Source organism: Schistocerca gregaria, chromosome 1 (genome assembly GCF_023897955.1).
Source record: "Schistocerca gregaria isolate iqSchGreg1 chromosome 1, iqSchGreg1.2, whole genome shotgun sequence".
NCBI classification, from domain to species: Eukaryota; Metazoa; Arthropoda; class Insecta; order Orthoptera; family Acrididae; genus Schistocerca; species Schistocerca gregaria.
The window spans coordinates 70,762,227-70,783,536 of NC_064920.1; the positions used below are offsets into that span (position 1 = coordinate 70,762,227).

The window sequence follows — 21,310 nt, forward strand, 5'->3', positions numbered from 1 at the left end:
AATCCAAACTGATCTTTCGCGAGGTCGGCTTGTTCAATTTTTTCCGTTCGTCTGTAAAGAATTCGCATTAGTATTTTGCAGCCGTGATTTATTAAACTGATAGTTCGGTAATTTTTGCATCTGTCAACACCTGCTTTCTTTGGTATTGGAATTATTATATTCTTCTTGAAGTCTGAGGGTATTTCTCCTGTCGTATATATCTTGCTCACCATATGGAGGGAGTTTTGTGAGGACTAGCTCTTTCAAGGCTGTCAGTAGTTCTAATGGAATGTTGTCTACTCCCAGGGCCTTGTATCAACTCAGGTCTTTCAGTGCTCTGTAAAACTCTTCACGCAGTATCATATCTCCCATTTCATCTTCAACTACATCCTCTTCCATTTCCATAATATTGTCCTCAAGAACATCACCCTTGTATGGACCCTCTATATACTCCCTCACATTTCTGCTTTCCCTTCTTTGCTTAGAACTGAGTTTCCATCTGAGCTCTTGATATTCATACAAGTGGTTTTCTTTTCTCCAAAGGTCTCTTTAATTTTCCTGTAGGCAGTATCTATCTTACCCCTAGTGAGATAAGCCTCTACATCTTTACATTTCTCCTCTAGCCATCCCTGCTTAGCGATTTTGTACTTCCTCTCGATCTCATTTTTGAGACGTTTGTATTCCTTTTTGCCTGCTTCATTTACTGCGTTTTTATGTTTTCTCCTTTCATTAATTAAATTCAATGTTTCTTCTGTTACCCAAGGATTTCTGCTAGCCCTCGTCTTTTTACCTACTTGACCCTCTGCTGCCTTCACTACTTCATCCCTCGAAGCTACCCATTCTTCTTCTACTGTATTTCTTTCCCCCATTCCCGTAAATTGTTCCCTTATGCTCTCCCTGAAACTCTGTACAACCTCTGGTGTAGTCAGTTTTCCAGGTCCCATCTTCTTAAATTGCCATGTTTTTGCAGTTTCTTCAGTTTTAATCACAGTTCATAACCAATAGATTGTGGTCAGAGTCCACATCTGCCGCTGGAAATGTTTTACAATTTAAAACCTGGTTCCTAAATCTCTGTCTTACCATTATATAATCTATCTGAAACCTGTCAGTATCTCCAGGCTTCTTCCATGTATACAATCTTCTTTTATGATTCTTGAACCAAGTGTTAGCTATGATTAAGTTGTGCTCTATGCAAAATTCTACCAGATGGCTTCCTCTTTCATTTCTTCAATTTCTTCGCCATCTGCGGAGCTAGTTGGCATATAATCTTGTACTACTGTAGTCGGTGTGGGCTTCATGTCTGTCTTGGCCACAGTAGTGTGTTCACTATGCTGTTTGTAGTAGATTACCCATACTCATATTTTTTATTCATTATTATCCTACTCCTGCATTACCCCTATTTGATTTTGTATTTATAACCCTGTATTCGCCTGACCAAAAGTCTTGTACCTCCTGCCACCGAACTTCACTAATTCCCACTATATCTAACTTTACCCTATCCATTTCCCTTTTTAAATTTTCTAACCTACCTGCCCGATTAAGGGATCTGATATTCCACGCTCCGATCCATAGAACGCCAGTTTTCTTTCTCCTGCTAACGACGTCCTCTTGAGTAGTTCCCGCCCGGTGATTCGAATGGGGGACTATTTTACCTGTGGAATATTTTACCCAAGAGGACGCCATCATCATTTAACCATACAGTAAAGCTGCATGCCTGCGGGAAAAATTACGGCTGTAGTTTCCCCTTGCTTTAAGCCGTTCGCAGTACCAGCACAGCAAGACAAGATGTATGTAGGAGAAACAATATGTTGACTGACCAGATGAAGAGAAACTGAAATAAACCTGGAATTTGCCACGTTTCTGTTGTAAGCCCATTAAAATGTTTGAAAGTGGATGAAAATTTTCACACACCTGAGGTTAAAGAGCAGAAAGTAATTATTTAAATAAACAACTTTTTAATATAATGCATTTTTAAAATAGACCAAAGAGTGTAAAAATTTTTTCTAGCGTGATACATGTTCCCAGCTCCACAGAGATAGTCCTGAAAATTTTTGTTTATGAATTTTTAATAGCTGTGACAGTACTCATGAAATTTAAAATAAAAAATGTGGAACATATGTAATGGATAACAGTAGGGAGTGTAGAGAGCAGTTGTCATTGAGAAAAATCACACATTGGTTTGCAGTGTAATAAAACTGTTAGTGACTGAGGTGAAGTATTCATGCGTCAATTGCTATTGCATGCAACTCTTAATTTTTTATTTTAAATTTTACAAGTATTGTCATAGCTATTAAAAATTTACAAGCACAAATTTTCAGTACTATCTTTCTGGTGTTAAAAATCTTTATGGGGCTAGAAGAATTATGCTTTTGTGTTAAGTTATAAGTTTTTTATTTAAATGGTACTGGAATTGTACATTTTCAATACACTTCGGAAAGTGCTGCATCGTGTGGGGAGTTAACATGAATGTATAGCTGACTCAAATAAATTTGGGCAATCATTCTTTAAGATTGATGCAGGGATACCATTAATATCTGTAGAAATGGAGTTTTTTTAGTAATTTGTGCAACATGTGTCTTAGCTGTTGTAAGGAATTTGTGAATTGTTTTATTTTATTGGGACTGTATTATGTTTTTATATGATGCCTTCTTGCAACTTTCTTTTGTTATGTGCTCCACATTGTATTCACTTCATGTGTTGAATAATGGAAGTGAAGCTTTGTGGCAGATTAAAACTGTGCCAGTCAAGGACTTGAACTTGTAGCATTTGACGTTTTTGGATCGATGTTCTACCAACAGAGATATAAAAGGAATGACATAACAGTTGTTCTCACAGCTTCACTTCAGCAGGTATCTCTCTCCTATCTTCCAGAGTTCACAGACATACTCCTGAATAATTGGTAACATTAACACTCATGGAAGGAAGGATACTGAAATGACATAGTCACAGATAGGGGATTGTTCCCAGAATGAATTTTCTCTCTGCATCTGAGTGTGCACTGATCGAAATCTCATGGCTGACAAAAACAGTGTGCCTCACTGCAACTGAAACACTGAACCATTGCTTTTTGTGAGCAAATGCTCCACTGATTGAGCTGCCCAGACATGATTCACAGTTTTACTTCTAATGATGCGTCTCTCCTACCTTCAGACATCACTGACATTTTCCTGCATACCTGGCAGAACTGTCACTCCTGTAAGAAAGGATGGGGTGTTGTTGTCTTCAATCTGAAGACAGGTTTGGTGATCTGTTCTGTGCAACTCTCTTCACCTCTGCATAACAGCTGCAACCTATAGCCATATGAACCTAAGTATCTCCTTTTCAGTTATTCATTCTACCCATATAATCTACAGAATTATTGTATAGCACACTGTTTCAAATGCTATTCTCTTCTTGTGTGCACTATTTGTTATCCACGATTCACTCCCATACGAGACAACACTCCACACAAATACCTTTGGGAAAGACTTTCAAAAATTGAAATTTATATTCAATGTTAAAAATCTTACTTTTTCAGAAAGGCTTTTCTGCCATATTGTACTGACCAATGAACATAAATAGCTCAAAAATAAACGTACACACAAAATACGTAATTATACTTTATGAAGATAGGATAGGTGGTCACCTGCAGTCTTGATGAAGAAACTATCTTGACATTTGCCTAGAAAAACTACAGGAAACCGAAATCAGGACGGCTAGACAGAGTAAACTTCTGAATATTAGATCAGTGTCTTAACAACTGCACTGCCTTGTTCAAATGGTCCTTATTGTACATACACAAATTTTGTCTTCATTGCTGCACACATCAAGAACACACACTTATGACTTGAAACTATGAGCTTACTCTTATGTATGCCACTTGCTCTAACTCCAGTCAGTAAAGAAAGCTGACTCCATGCCTATAAACATGTCACTATTTCTCATGCTTGTCTTCATCTCTTTCCCTCAGTCCACCTGAAAAATTGAGTCAACATCCCCTCAGTTTGAGCAAGATGTTTTACATTGGAGAATGACAAGACATTATTGTCTTTTTCACACGATTTTCTTGTAGAAGTATTACAACACTGTAATGTGATAAGGTATTGTAGCTGTCCCCTTTCATTATTAACCACTACTCTGAATCTTGCACGTTGGTCTACTGCAGGGATATGATCACCGTGGCAAGGAGTTGAAAGTGGGAGTGGCAGAGGGATTGCTAGAATGTTGTGTAGGTTATGTGGGTGACAACATTTTAGGAGGGATGGGAAGGATCTTGAGTAGGATGTGCCTCATTTCAGGACATGATGGGATGTAATCAGAGACCCAGTGAAGAATTTTCTTGCACACCTTCCCTTTAAAGGAAATGTAGTGGAGAGTCAGGATATATTTGGTAAGGAGTATAAGGAATGAGTTAGTGGGATTGAAATACACTCCTGGAAATTGAAATAAGAGCACCGTGAATTCATTGTCCCAGGAAGGGGAAACTTTATTGACACATTCCTGGGGTCAGATACATCACATGATCACACTGACAGAACCACAGGCACATAGACACAGGCAACAGAGCATGCATAATGTCGGCACTAGTACAGTGTATATCCACCTTTCGCAGCAATGCAGGCTGCTATTCTCCCATGGCGACGATCGTAGAGATGCTTGCCATGCCATTTCCACCTGGCGCCTCAGTTGGACCAGCGTTTGTGCTGGACGTGCAGACTGCGTGAGACGACGCTTCATCCAGTCCCAAACATGCTCAATGGGGGACAGATCCGGAGATCTTGCTGGCCAGGGTAGTTGACTTAAACCTTCTAGAGCACGTTGGGTGGCACGTGATACATGCGGACGTGCATTGTCCTGTTTGAACAGCAAGTTCCCTTGCCGGTAGAACGATGGGTTCGATGACGGTTTGGATGTACCGTGCACTATTCAGTGTCCCCTCGACGATCACCAGAGGTGTACGGCCAGTGTAGGAGATCGCTCCCCACACCATGATGCTGGGTGTTGGCCCTGTGTGCCTCTGTTGTATGCAGTCCTGATTGTGGCGCTCACCTGCACGGCGCCAAACACACATATGACCATCATTGGCACCAAGGCAGAAGCGACTCTCATCGCTGAAGACGACATGTCTCCATTCGTCCCTCCATTCACGCCTGTCGCGACACCACTGAAAGCGGGCTGCACGATGTTGGGGCGTGAGCGGAAGACGGCCTAACGGTGTGCGGGACCGTATCCCAGCTTCATGGAGACGGTTGCGAATGGTCCTCGCCGATACCCCAGGAGCAACAGTGTCCCTAATTTGCTTGGAAGTGGCGGTGCGGTCCCCTACGGCACTGCGTAGGATCCTACGGTCTTAGCGTGCATCCGTGCGTTGCTGCGGTCCGATCCTAGGTCGACGGGCACGTGCACCTTCCGCCGATCACTGGCGACAACATCGATGTACTGTGGAGACCTCACGCCCCACGTGTTGAGCAATTCGGCGGTACGTCCACCCAGCCTCCCGCATGCCCACTATACGCCCTCGCTCAAAGTCCGTCAACTTCACATACGGTTCACATACACGCTGTTGCTGCATGCTACCAGTGTTAAAGACTGCGATGGAGCTCCGTATGCCACGGCAAACTGGCTGACACTGACGGCGGCGGTGCACAAATGCTGCGCAGCTAGCGCCATTCGACGGCCAACACCGCGGTTCCTGGTGTGTCCGCTGTGCCGTGCGTGTGATCATTGCTTGTACAGCCCTCTCGCAGTGTCCAGAGCAAGTATGGTGGGTCTGACACACCGGTGTCAATGTGTTATTTTTTCCATTTCCAGGAGTGTATGAAGAACCTGAGGAGATGTGGTGTTCGATTGTGGCAAGGCCAACAACATGAAGGATGTTGGTGTATAGAGAGTTAGCATCAACAGTGACGAGTAGGGATAAACAAGGTAAAGGGTTGGGGATGATGGATATTCAGTGGAGAAAGTGGTTAATATCTGCAATGTGGTAGACTACGTTTTGGCCAGTTGGTTGGAGCTATTGATCAGTAAAAGACTTGGGGGAGAGGTTCAGAGAAGGGCCTGTTGATTTCAGTAGGGATTGGAGGCTATGTTAGGACTGCTGGGGGGATCACTATGGCAGAACTGAATAAGTTTACAGAAGTTCTTTCAGTTACAATTGGTATAAATCTATGGTTTTCTCCACAGATTTCTGAGCATTGTCCGAAGAATAATCCAGGTCGGCTTATTGTAAATGTTTCTTGATTGGAGGAATCAGACATTCGGTGGAGGTCGTCTGTCGGTCGCTGTGACTTGAGTCACATCAGTGGTGGAGCCTTTGTTTGCAGGAATGATGATTAGGTCAGGATCTGTTCTTTTTTTCTGCTGAAAGGTTAGTGTTATTAGGAAAGGACCCTGTGATGGATGCTGAGGCCAAGTTGGAGGTAATGAATTCCTTGAAAGTGACCAGCGGGTATTTATGTGGGAGGTGAAGAAGGTGACTGTTGGCTGATGATATGAACTGGGAGAGGCAGGATTCAGGGTTGGGTTTAGGTTGGGTTTAGGTTGGCTTTGGTTGGAGGGATTCATGATAAAGAAGTGTTTCTACTGTAGGAATTAGGAGAAGGCGAGTAAGACTTGGACAATTCCAACATGGTTAACCTTGGATGTGGGGCTGAAGGTGAGGCCTTTGAATAGGTGTGGAGTGTTTGGAGAGAATTTTGGAGGATCAGCTACGCACAGTACTTTGAGGGGTTCAGGAGGGGGATGAGTATTGGTGAGTAGTGTTGCCCCCAAGGCAGGAGCAGGATGTCAGCAGGCTGGACAATTTATGGAGGTGGTGTCTGGAATGCTACTACAGACTCCGGTGGTTAGGTGTGTCATGGAGATGTGTTTCTGGAGCATCAGATTTGTAAGGGATAGCGACTGGTGGAATATGGAAAGGTGAAGGTCATTGTGAAAAGAAATATGGGATCCAAATAGGAGGATTTTTATGGGTAGATCATTTGGGGGAAGGGGGAGAGGAGATGATTCTGGGGCTAAGATAGCATTTAAGGATCAGGCTGTGCATTAGTGTCTCATAGTCAAGATGAAATAAGAAGATCCCTGACAGTTCAGCTCAGAAGCACAAATGGCTGCAGGCAAAAACAATAGTCGCCCATGGAAGCATTGCAGTAGGCACTTTTACAAAAACACATGATGCTGATGGTTTGGATAGGTGTGTAAAGCTGCCTCTACCAGCCCACTCCAACTGTTAGGGATCAACTTATGCCATCTCAGCTATAGCCAGGATACCTTGTCTGAGTTGGTGAAGATAGATGGAGAAGGAGTCCATTGAGATAGGATTGGTGTTAATTAATGGGAAATAGTGTGAGAAATGGACAAGTGAAAGTGTTAGGTGGTTATAAGTGGAACTGGATAACAGAGCATGAGTTTGGGGAGTAAAAAGGACAGAAGATATTGTGTTGGGAGCAATAGGATAGTGTTTGAACATGATGTGAGGATCAGATACAAAGGAGCACCCTCCTCAACACCCAATATCACCGTGGACTGGAACAGCTAAAACATATCTGTTATTAGGGCTTTGATTATCTCTCATCATGCCCTGCAATGAGGCCCATTCTACCCAGGATCCTTCCCACCCATCCAAAGTGGTGTTCTATCAGCAACCAGAACTACACAACATCCTAGTCCATCCTTTTGCTACTTCTACTCCCAACCCCCTGCCACAGGGATCAAATACCTGTGATAGACCAATGTACAAGACCTGGCCATTCCAGTCACTCCACACTTCCTGCTCCAGTCCTGTCACATACTCATCCTTCCCCATTCAGAGGCCATGCTACCTGTGAATGCAGCCATATCATAGACCAGTACCTCTGTAAACACTTCACAGATCTTTATTTCAGTATCACTACCAACCAGCTGTCAACCAGGATGAACACCCACCACCAAACTATTGTCAAAAAGAAAGTTGACCACGTGGTGATACACCACATGTCTTGCCCATGTACCTGCCACCCCTCCATCCCTATATTCGAAGACGGCTGCCTCCCACTGAGCTGCTGTCCACCCACCTCCAGTTTCTTTCCCCACCTCCCACCTCTCTTCCCCTCTTCCCACCCTACCTGACACAAGCCCCACCACAAATTAGCCCACCTGCTGAAATGGAGCACTGGCAGTATTCGCCCAGTCAGCTTCACGTAAGGCCACAATTGCGTGTGTGTGTGTGTGTGTGTGTTTTACTATAGCTTGAAAAAGGATTATTCCAAAAGTTAGCAAGTTTTCTTTCGTTTTTGTGTGCCTATAGATAAGTTGATGCTTCCACTTTTCAGCGAGTGGTCTCCTTTAATCCAGAAGTATTTGTAGATGTAATAATTGACACACAACAAATAAGGAAAAAATCATAAATATTGTATGATGGTTTATTTCATGAAATATGTTTAATTTTGTTAGTTGCAATCCGTGGTACAAATACCTGAATTTTTTAATTATGATTGAGGTTTTCAAATAAATGACTGCTTTTCAACAGGTACAGAAAGATCTGAAGCAGTGGAACATGTCGCTCAGTGATGAGCTGGTGACAGTACCAGCGAGGGTTTTGGATCCTGAAAAAATATATTTGCAGAAGGCACAATGCACTGTTGGACAAAAAAATGATTGGACTCAGGAAGTAAAATGTAAGAAAATGTTTCCATTATATACAGATCATTATGGTGATTTCAGTATGAGGATTAACTATTTATGGTTTAACTAAATGCCACTAGTCACTTTTTGCTGAAAATCTCTTTGTAAAATTAAGCAATGGAAAATCTGTGATGGAGTAACAAGGGGGGCCATAGGAATTAAAGTGGTTTTGTGTGTGTGTGTTTTTGTTTTTCTCAGTCTGATGAAGGACTTTGTCTGATAGCTGAAAACTGTGCCAAGCAGTCTATTTTATATTTTCCTGTCTGTTGTTAAACACTTTCTCTTTGTGGCTCTTATTCTGAGGGATGTATTTTTTTATCATGATATTTTCTGTGATACCTTACTTCTCGATATAGCCTCCTTTGGGGGATATACACTTGGTCCACAAATCCGCCATCTTTTTCATCCCTTCAGAAAAATAGGTTCTGTCAAACTCTGAAAAATGATTGTAGACTGCAACTATCACTTCATCAGTTCTCCCCAGAAAGCCAAAGTTTCAACTTGGGGAAGAGAACAACTCACTTGGTCCTATGTATGGTGAATAGGGTGGACGAGGCAGCAGTTCAAAGTGTAATTCATGCACTTTTGCCATTGTATCACCAATGTGTGGGATGATGTGTTCTCCTAGTTAAAGAGCTCTTTTTTGCACACCAACCTTGGTCATTTTCAGCTGTCACAAGTTTCAAATGATCCAACAATGAAGCATAGGTTCCAATTATGGTTCTGCAGATTTCCAATTCATCTATGAGGATTATTCTTTAGGATTCCCAAAAAACAGTGGCCATCACCTTTCCAGGTGACAAAATGGCCTTTGTCTTCTTCGGGGTTGTTTCATCAGCCTTTGTCCATTGTTTTGACTGCCTTTTTGACTCTGGCATGTAGTACTGTATCAACAGTCACAAATGGGCACAAAAAATCATTTCAGATTGCAATGGAACATCACCAGATTGTGTGTTGAAATGTTGTGCCGGATGCTTGTTTGGTCGACTGTGAGCATTTCCACCACCGATATTGCATGTAGCTTCTTCATAGCCAATTTTTTGTGCAGAATATTATGTACTCACTCAGTTGAGGTGCCTACAGTCTTAGGAATTTAATGAATTTTTATTTGGTGGCCTTGCACTACCGTGTCATGGATTTTGCCAATGGGCTTATTTGTAGTAATCTCAGTTGGATGGCAGGAGTGCACTTTGGTGCTTGTCTGACTACATTTAAATTTGTTAATCCAAAAGTAATGTATATATCACATGTTTATATCATACAGGTCCACTGTGTCCAATACAACAATTTGGAAACAATTCGTGAAGACGTGCTGTAGTACTGACTGGACAGCCATCATGTTGCTACCACAGGTTCCTCCTAGTCTGTAGAGAAGTGTCTTATAGCGCCTGTGGAAGATGGTCTGTTACGAAGCTGTGATATTTGTGCATGTTCAGTTGTTCCGTCTTTGGAAAACATACCTAAGAGATGATGCTTCACTGTCCTGCACGGCACATTTACACTCCATAAATGCTGATGGTTTACCTGGCTGTGATTGGTAAATGTAGCTTCATCACTAAACAAGATAAATGATACATCTGGAGTATTCTGTCATCAGTGATGGTGCAGTGTCTGTGTGAACTTCATCCATTTCTGCTTTGATCTGTGCAGCTGTTCAACCCTTCAAATGAAAATGTTTAGCGACAGTAAAAAACTTAGTTTTCTCCATTTTCAATTGGAGTTGAAACACTGAACAATTCAGATGGATGTCAGCAATGAACTGTATGCTGTAAGTTGTTGAAATTCTTTATTGGACTAATCAGGTTTACCAATTACAAAGGCAAAACGAAAATGTTCCATTGTTTCATGGACCATTACTGTGGTGTCACCGCCAGACACCACACTTGCTAGGTGGTAGCCTTTAAATTATCCGCGGTCCGTTAGTATACATCGGACCCGCGTGTCGCCACTATCAGTGATTGCAGACCGAGCGCTGCCACACGGCAGGTCTAGTCTAGAGAGATTCCCTAGCACTTGTCGTGGTTGTACAGCCGACTTCGCTAGCGATGGTTCACTGTCTACCTACGCTCTCATTTGCAGAGACGACAGTTTAGCATAGCCTTCAGCTACGTCATTTGCTACGACCTAGCAAGGCGTCGTATTCAGTTACTAAAATTACTTCAAGGATGTATTCTGAACAGATAATATTGTGAATCATGTACCACCGAGAGCGATGTTTGTCATTAATGGATTAAAGTTAAGTATGAAACTAATTACACCTGCTTTCTGAATTCTCATTCCTTGTCATGTTCCAGACATCACGTCAGTATAGTTCTTCCCTCTTCACTCCAGTCTGCGTTGCAGGATTCTAATGTAAGTCATTTACAAGATATAGTATTTTGAAAAGTACCCTCACTGACACTAGGGCAATACCTGTGGTAGCACACACTGGAGCCTAACCAGCAACAAGACAAATGACCACTGCAGGTTATGTTCAAAATGACCACTAGTAGCAGCAATACATGCTTCCAGCCTGGTATTGAATTCCTGCTACACACAGGCTAGCATTTCATCAGAGATTTCCGAGCAGTCTACAGTAATAAGTTGAATATCATCACATGTAGTTATGTCCTTATAGACAGCGTCATTCAGCTTTCCCCACAGAATAAAGTTCTTCACCAAATCTGGGGAACAGGCCAGCCCTGATACGGGTCCACTGCATCCAATCCAGCGAGTTGGAAACAATTCATGAAGACATGCTGTAGTACTTCATGCTCTATGAACTGGACAGCCATCATGTTCCTGTCACAGGCTCCTCCTAGTCTGTAGAGAAACGTCTTAAAGCATCTGTGGAAGATGGTCTGTTATGAAGCTGTGATATTTGTGCATGTTCAGGTGTTCCATCTATGAAAAATGTACCTAAGAGCTGATGCTTCATTGTCCTGCATGACACATTTACACTCCATAAATACTGATGGTTTCCCTGGCGTGAGTGGTAAATGTAGCTTCTTCACTAAACAAGATACATGATACATCTGCAGTATCCTGTGTTAATGGTTATGTATATAAGTTAACTTGGTTCTCAGAATTGTTTCCATGCAGCTCTTGATGGTGAGAGATATGATGGGATGGGACCTATGTCAGTGGAGGACTCTTTCCTGACTCATGCCACTTGGTCATGCAGTTTCACACAAGATAATGTGCAAATCAAGTGCAACAGCAGCAGGAACATTACTTCCCCCTCCTCTGTTGTCACTTTTTTCCTTCGTTAGGTTGTCTAGGCGTAATACTACGACATTCACATAACTGGTTGATGAAGTTGATAAATATTTGCCAAGATGGTTGACATATGTTGGGATATCTTGCTGCATACACTGCACCAGCACGAACTGCATTCTTCCTACACTCTCCATACATCATTAACATGTTGGCTTTTCTGCATTGGTAGATTCCATTTATCCCATATGGCCTACTGCTTGGACTATCACACACTTAGAGATCAGCAAGTCTCAGTACACTCAAGGAACACACAAGCACACTGTAAGCAAACATAACATCATCATACCTAGAAACTACTCAGGTTGACTCACTAACAAGTGTCATTGTGGAAACTTGTCAGAGCACGATACCTCATAAACAACTCGCACTAGAATCCTTCAACAAACAACTCTGACTTTGCCGGCCGGAGTGGCCAAGCAGTTCTAGGCGCTACAGTCTGGAACCGCGCGACTGCTACAGTCGCAGGTTCGAATCCTGCCTTGGGCATGAATGTGTGTGATGTCCTTAGGTTAGTTAGGCTTAAGTAGTTCGAAGTCCTAGGGGACTGATGACCTGAGAAGTTAAGTCCCATAGTGCTCAGAGCCTTTAAAAAACCTCTGACTTTCTAATTTATCCTACTTTTAGTTTGTTAATGTCAATAGGCGTTTTACCACTTGAGGAAGTGTATCTTTGCACAAAAAATACATTTTCTAAGTATTATTACATTCTGTTGATTGGCCGACACTACAAGTTCCTGACTACCAATCCATGTGTGAAAACTGCACGAGAGTAGCACTTTCCAGTTCCACTATATTTGTGATACAAGGTTTAGGTGATTAACCCTGTGTAGTATATAACTGGATCAATATAGTAATAAAATTTTATTAAAATAGAACCATTGCTTCAGGCTGTGCATATCCTATCAATACATTTTTTGCATATTTGATGATACACTGAGTTTGTCACTTGAGAGTTGCATAATGTATTTTTGAATATATAACATATTAGGCATATAGACTGAGTTTGTAACTTGACAGTTGCATAATATATTTTTAAATCTATAAAGTATTAGGCATATCAGATTTACATGCTTTGTACACAACATCAATCATGCTACATTTATATGACCCATTGAGGTAGCCAAGTGCATTAAAACACCTGCATCTGGAACTTGGAAAGGCACACTTGCCCTCACCTCAAATGCTAGATGTGCAGCACTTTGAAAATGGTGTCATGTTGAATAGTGCAATAACCCTAGACATGGACAGTAGGCATACACACATTCTTTCCCAGAGGGCAGCTGGCAATAGCTTGAAAATGCCTTTGGGAGTTATGACCCCAACTTAATAATAGCCTGTGTGTGGGTATGGTTGATTCTTCACAAAATTGGAAAAGTATCATGCCAATCCTGTTTGGTATTTGCTGGATACAGGATATAGTGCTCCAAATAGAAAGGATTGCATTTATATGCTTTGCACTTAGTAATTTAAAGATAATACACCGGTACTGTGAAGCCATGTTGTTGTTGTTGTTGTTGTTGTTGTTGTGGTATTCACTTTACACTGGTTTGATGCAGCTCTCCATGCTACTTTATCCTGTGGGAGGCTCTTCATCTCCGAATAACTATCGCATCCTACATGTTTCTGAATCTGCTTATTGTATTCATCTTTTCGTCTCCCTCTACAATTTTTACCTCCAACACTTCCCTCCAATACTGAATAGGTGATCCCTGGATGTTTCAGGATGTGTCCTGTCAACCGATGCCTTCTTTTGGTCAATTTGTGCCACAAATTTCTTGTCTCGCCAATTCTATTCATTACCTCTTGTTACATGATCTATCCACCTAATCTTCAATATTATTTGTAGCACCACACTTTGAAAGCTTGTTCTCTTTTTGTTCAAACAATTTCCCATCCCATGTTTTAATGTCCATGTTTCACTTCCTTACCTGGGTACACTCCAGAAAAATATTTTCAGAAAAAAAATTCTCAACACTTAAATTTATATTCAGGGTTAAGAAATTTCTCTTATTCAGAAATGCTTTTCTTCCTTTGCCAGTCTACATTTTATATCCTCTCTACTTTGCCCAAATAGCAAAACTCATATACTACTTTCAGTTTCTCCTTACCTAATCTAATTCCCTCAGCATTACCTAATTTTATTCAATTGCATTCAATTATTCTTGTTTTGCTTTTGCTGATGTTCATCTAATATCCTTTCAAGATAATGTCCATTCTGTTCAACTGTTCTTCCAAGGTTTTGTGTTCTCTCTGACAGAATTACAATGTCATTGGCAAACCTCGAAGCTCGTATTTCTTTTCCCAGATCTTTAATTTCTACACAAAATTTTTCCTTTACTGCTTATTCAGTGTACAGATGGAATAATATTGGGGATTGGCTACAACCATTACTCACTCCCTTCTCAACCACTGCCTCCCTTTCATGCCCCTCCACTTTTATTATTGCCGTCTGGTTTCTGTACATGCCGTAAATAGTCTTTCTCTCCTTGTATTATACCCCCACTAACTTCTGAATTTAAAAGAGAGTATTCTAGTCAGCATTGTCAAAAGCTTTATCTAAGTCTACAAATGCTATATCCTATCCTCTAAATTGTAAGGTCAGTATCGCCTCATGTATTCCTATATTTCTCCATAATTCAATTAGCCTCCAGTTGGTGGGGTTAAGTTCAGTGCAGCCCATGCTGTTTGTGGTGTCTCACCATTCACAGTGTAGAAATTTAATTAAATGTAGCTACTTTTTCCAAGAATATTCAATAATGATTTCAACAGTTGCAGAGCTGTAGGTGTATATGAACTGTAAGATGTCCTGAAACTTCAGACTGCTGGAAAAATTTAAATGTAGCCTGTTCATAATGCTTATGTGTAACATAAGCAGCCTTAAAACATTGTTGTTTATGCACTATGTAGTTATTAAATTTGATTGCTTTCTGATAATTAATTATCCAAAATTGTAATACTTTGGTACTTTATTTTTTGAGCACTGAGAGCTGTATTTGGCATAGCCAAAGGGACTGCGTCAGGAAAAGGAGAAAATTTATGAACTTTATACCATATGTCAGCTGAAAGCTTCAAAGTATGGTTCCCAACAAAGCATCCCAAATGAAAGTTAGTTACTGAGGTTCTGTAAATGCAAAAAAAAATAAAATTGATTGAGCAACTCTTCAAAATAGCTCGAAGGAAGAACTAAACACAGGTCTTTAAAATAGGAACTACATTTTACACTTTTGTACCTTATTTAATATTTTCTAAATAGTTAAAGCAGTTATGAGATATTCTAATCCTTTACCTAGAACACATTAATTTGCCAATATATTAGGTACATTTGCAGCAAAATGATATAACTGTATCTGTGTTTACATCTGTACTCTGCAACAACAGAGTGTATGCTGGTTTATAGTGTATCAGTATAATTTTGTTCTCTTTCTACCAAATGTGTGCATTGATTTTTCTAATTTTATTTTCAATGCCATTTTGAAGGAAGTGGTGCATTTCTCAACTCATTTAATAGTGTATCATCTTGGAATTTCTACCAAAGAGAACTCCAGGTAGGAGCTACAGTAGTCTCAGGCGATAGTTATTGACAACCTTGGACCTTGGAAAGTGTTCACGTGGTTTCTGCCTTGTCTTCTCACGATAGGTCACAAATTTCAATATCTTGATATGCCAAACAGATACTAACATGCTACCAAATTTAAGGGGAACATTTCTTTGCTCTGGACTGTGACCACCATTACATCCTGAAATTGAAAAAAGGCGGCATATAATGACACAAAGAGACAAATCTGCACCCTTCAAAGCCAAAAACTGACTCTCTGTGGGTAATGTTCTTTCAGGAGTCTTTTTTGATTTTAGAGGAGTTCTTCTCACAGATTTTCTCCATGAACATAGCACTATTAATGCTGCATACCATTGCCTACTTCTGGATCAAATATAAAATGCATATCATTATAAAAGATGCACATTTCCATTCCAGGATGTAATTGTGTTTCATAACAATGCTTGACGACAAACAACTGCCCAAACTCAACAAAAAATTCTGGAAGTCTTCTGGACAACACTAGAACATCCTTCATTTAGTTATAGCTTATTTCCCTGTGATTTTCATTTGTTTGGACCAATAAAGGAAGCAGTCATAGAATAGAAATTTGACAACAGTGACACCGTGGAAGTGTTCATGTGCGACTGGTTACTGTCACAGTCATGAAACTTACTGGCAGATTAAAACTGCGTGCCCGACCGAGACTCGAACTCGGGACCTTTGCCTTTCGCGGGCGAATCTGATTCTGTGTCACAGTCATGTTCATTTTATGAAAATGGGATCAACAAACTGCCTATATGCTAGGGGAAATGTGTTTCCCATTCAAGAGACTATATAAGTTCACGTATATGAATTTTTCTGAAGCTTAAAGAATTATGTTTGATTCACACTCGTTGGTAATGTATTTCCAAAAAAGGTTAAATATAATAATTTAAGCATTAAAAACATTCTTTGTTGGCCCTCATACCATAACAGACATTTCTCTCATGATAAACTAAGTAAATTTACTGAGAAAAATAAATATCAATTTGAAAATGATTATGAATGAGGATTATGAACACAAACATTATGGAAAACTTTAGTCACCAACTATAGCTTGTGGACCGCTCTCTTGTATGGACTGCTAATGATGCTAACTCGAAACTTAATAAATTTATTAATTAGATTCCAAATATGTTTCAAGAAATATTTCCTAAAAGGTAGTAGGTAAGTTTTGTGTGGTGTTGTCTGAAGAGCAAAGTACCAAAGCAAGAATGGTACCTCACAGTGCAACCACAAGAAGTGACTGTCACTGCAAGCTCCATGGACAAATGAGCATCTACTTATGGCAAGCAGAGGACTGCTCAGCCCAGTCCACAATCATTGAGTAACACAGTAAGACAACAGCATTGTCTTCTACTAGGCCATGTGTGTACTCAATGTCTTAGGCAGTTCTTTTAAATGTACAGTGATGAAGAGACTTGTATTCTGTCTGTAATAGCTGATAACATTGATGTTCAAAGACAGTTGTGAACACATATGATATTTTTGGGGGAAATGAATTGTACAAAATAAAGTAAATCATCCTTACCTACGTTGTAATAAACCGAACTAATATTTCATGTGTTGTAGCATCCACTCAAACTCCTCCCAGAGCAAACCAAGAACCCACTGCAGTACTGCTGAGTTTTTCCCCCCTCCAGTGCAATACCTTGGATTATTGGTATTTTGGTAGGATGAAAAGGGAGCATTATTCAGCAGCCAAGAGATCAAATGATCACAATAAGATTATCCATTACAAACTGTACAACAGAATTCTTAAGTGACCATACATATGTTGAACATGTTATTGAAGGCCAAAATCGGTAACTCAGTAAAGTAAAAAGTACCTGGAATTTTCTAATGAAGTAAACAGGAAAAACTTGTAGAGAAGATATAAAATTAAATGACCATATGACATTATTGGCTAGTAGACACTATCTGGGGTTCTTTAGCCGCTTTGTGCAAGTCTACTTGACTCAATTTAGGTGACATAGATTTGTTAGTGATCCAAAAACAGTTACTGATACACTGCATGACAAAAAACAATGGAACACACAGAAGACATGTTCTGATTGTCTATTTAACTTGATACATGTACACACCACATGCAGGTAAGCAAATCATTAGAGTTGCAATTTTCTGTGATAGACAGAATAGCCACTAGTGCCATTAAGTATTCTTTGTACAATATCCAGACTTGTGTGGCATTTGGATGTGACTGTAGCTTGAAATTGTACTGCAGGGGACTTGAGGGTAAGCAAACTCTCGCCAAGCTTTTGGTCAACCACATTTGATCACCACAAGGGAGGGTCACCGTATTGTGCACCAAGCACATCTTAAACGTCTTCAGATCTGCACCTGCCACCCAAGAACAAGTAATGGGCTCCCTGGAACATTCTGTTTTACCCCATGCAGTTGGTTAGAAACTAGCAGCTGCAGCAAGATGAGGAGATTACCATCCAATGCAGAGGCTGCTATTGACACTGCAAAACAAAAGGTGGTATTTTGCATGGTTCCATGATGGGAAGCATGGACTTTAGGCCTTCGGTGGTGAAGTTTCATTCTTTCCTCCTCCTCTTTTGGGTGCTTCACTTTTTTTGTCATGCTGTGTAGCTGCTTCCAGAATTGGCCTTTCACTCTACTGCAGCTTCTGCACTACATTGAAACTCCTGTCATATAAAGCTTGCTTCCATTTTCTTGCTTTTTTTAAATTGTTTAAATAATACAGTGTTCTATTATATCCCACAGCTCATTACGCTGTTACTTTTGGTTAATTAAGGTCTTTGACACTTTTTTTCAGCTAGAGGTCTTCTAAGTGCTCCTGTACTCAAGAAATGGGGAATTCTGTGCCCAAATTCACAGTTACGAGCTTGTAAGGAATTTCAATTCACTCTTCAGAAAGCTGCTGCAGCCATTGATTTTAAAATTGAAGATGGTGTAATGTATTCAGTTCAAGAAGAACAAGGGATTGCGGGCTACATCCAAGCTTTGGACCATTTGTTGTCATCTTTTACTCCTCAAATAATATTAATAATCTTGCAAAACAAACGAGCTGATAGATACAAGTAAGTACGTGTTTTATAGAAATAGTCCTCTATGATAGTTTCTTTTTCTAACATGCCTCGACAAGTATTACCATCTTAAGTGTTACTAAATGAGTTTGTTCACTAAAGTCGCTAGTCAGTCTGTAATCTCTCTCATTATGTAGTTTTCTAAGTTGTCCTTGAGTTTAGTTTGACAAATATTAACTCCAGTAACATCTTGAGCATCTCATGTTGGAAAATGAAAGCCCATTTGGACTGTGATATGAGTAAACAATCACTTTTTTTCTCATGCACACATATAAATGCACTAAAATATGTCGTAATGCGTAGATTGATTGATTAGTTAGTAGGATCACAACAATGTATTGTAGATTTTTGGATGAATGATATTCTAACTTAACATTTTTTGTCCACAAATTGCAGCACCTATATTCCCTTTAAGAAAAGGATAGGTTGCTACTCACCAAGTAGTGGAGATGTTGAGCTGCAGACAGGTACAACAAAAAGACTGCTAAACAAGGAAGGTTTTGGCCAAAAGGCCTTCTTCTTAAATTAGACTACACACACACACACACACACACACACACTAATGCAAATGCAACTAATACACATCTGCCTGCTGTCTCTGACTGCTGACACTAGTCTGGCCTGGAATATGTGCAGCTATGTCCACTTCATTTGCATTACAATCAAAGTTGTATTTCCTATACAACTCTGTTCATCATTCCAGTTGCTTGTTTTCCTGTCTCTCTTAGTAGTTCCCTAGGTGAATGTTTCATCTGCTCACTGGAAAACCATCAGTTTTATACTAGTTAACATATAAATAGTCAATGTTAATTTGAGCCACTTTATTTTCAGTGGTTTTATTACATATGTTGTCATACTTTAATTAATTTTCGTGGGTGTTGTCAAACTGGATACATTACTTATTCCCATTAGTTGTTTATCTGTACTAGAGGCAATCAGAAGAAATCATCAACAAACTGAAGGTGATTTTGACATATTCCTGTAACAGGAATCCATTCTTCTTTTTTGCAATTTATGGATCTGAAGCCTTTGTGGGGGGGGGGGAATTGAGAATAATTTTGGGCAAAGTGAGTCTCCATTCTGACTCCTCTCCAAATTTTGAATTTTCCACTAGTCTAAATGAAGTATAATGAAAGCACTGATGTCCATTTTCTTCAGTATACACTGATGGGGAAAAAATGCAACACCAAGAAGGAGTTGTGCAACATAAACAAAAGTTGATAGGCGTGTTTCTAAATCTGAAAGATGATGTCTATTTACATTTTGAGCCAGTCCTATAAGAGAGGTCCTATTAGTGGCACAATGGGTATACACATCTGGTTTGATTCAAATAAATGATTTAACAGTTTTGAGCACTAGTTACTATAAACATCGGATTTACTGAGTTGATGTTAGTCAAGAATGTCTTTAGGGTGACAAACACCATTTTATCAACATCTTACTGAGTTTGAATGAGGTCATGTAATAGGCCTATGAGAAGCTGGATGTTCCTTCTGCAATATTGCAGGAAGATTTGGCATGAATGTAATCACTGTACATGATAGCTGGCAGCAACATGGCACTACTGAGAGGCAGGACCATCATGATTGGCTCATTGCTCTCATGCATCATACTGAATCTGCAGCAGAGAAGCAATTGGGACCACAGTGACACTACAAAATGGTTACTTCAAGAACAACTGTGAGCCAAACACTCTGTAGCGTTCATTCCACTGACCCCAAACCACCGACATTTGCAACTTCAGTGGGGTTAAGTGAGAGCTCATTGGAGCTTCAGGGTGGAGGTATGTTGTGTTTTCTGATGAAAGCTGATTCTGCCTTAGTGGCAGCAGTGGTCTTGTGTTGGTTAGGAGGACACCAGTTGAGGGCCTGCAACCAGTTTTTCTGTGTGCTAGATACACTGACCTACACCTGCAATTAGGGTTTGCAGTATGATTTCATATAACAGCGAGAACACTTTTGGTTATCTCACACACCCTGACTGAAAATTTTTATGTCAATCAGGTGATTCCACATGTTGTGCTGCCATTAAAGAACAGAATTCAAGGGTTTATTTTCCAATAAGATAACGCTCGACCACATACCACTGTTTAACCCAACACATTCTATAGTGTGTTGACTTGTTGCCTTGAATTGCTTGGTCACCTGATCTGTCTCCAATCAAGCACATATTGCACATCATAGGGCAACAACTCGAGCATCATCCACAACCAGCATTAACCAACCATGTATTGATTGACCAAGTGCAAGAGACATGGAACTTCATTCCACAAATGGACATCTGACACCTATACAACACAATGCATGTTTGCATCTGACATTCTGCTGGTTACATTGGTTATTAATGTACCATGATTTCATATTTACAATGGATTATTTTAATCTGTGATATTGCAACTTACATATGTTACCTAGACATACGTATTGCCAAAATTTCTTCACTCTACATCCCCCCCCTCCTCCCCCCCCCCCCCCCTTCAGTGTATTAATGAGGGTTGAATCAGTACTTAATTCTCAATAGAAGTATGATTATGTCGTTAGTTTACAAATGGTCCATTGTGCTATATCCACGTTAGAAGCCATCTTAAGTTATAGGTTAAACCTCACTGCTTTTTGGCGCTCAGTGAGTGATAATTTCCGTGGATATCTTTGAAGCTACAGATAGGAAACTGAGAGGTAAGGAGTGTTTGTCATCCTTTTTTTCTGTCTCCTCCTTATTATCAAAGCATATAAATTTTAAAATATTGGTGTGCAATCCAACTGTACTGTTATAAACTTTAATCACCAATATTGCGTGGATATTCA

The 21,310-nt window shown here is 40.2% G+C and overlaps 1 protein-coding gene across 1 annotated transcript in view; it reads left to right on the top strand.

Moving 5' to 3' along the window:
* Positions 1-21,310, top strand: part of LOC126331023 (piwi-like protein Siwi) — a 242,412-nt gene that overhangs the window by 108,357 nt on the left and 112,745 nt on the right. The window contains 2 exon segments of the mRNA XM_049996440.1: positions 8,465-8,612; positions 18,236-18,500. Of these exon segments, the coding sequence (XP_049852397.1) occupies positions 8,465-8,612; positions 18,236-18,500 (413 nt within the window).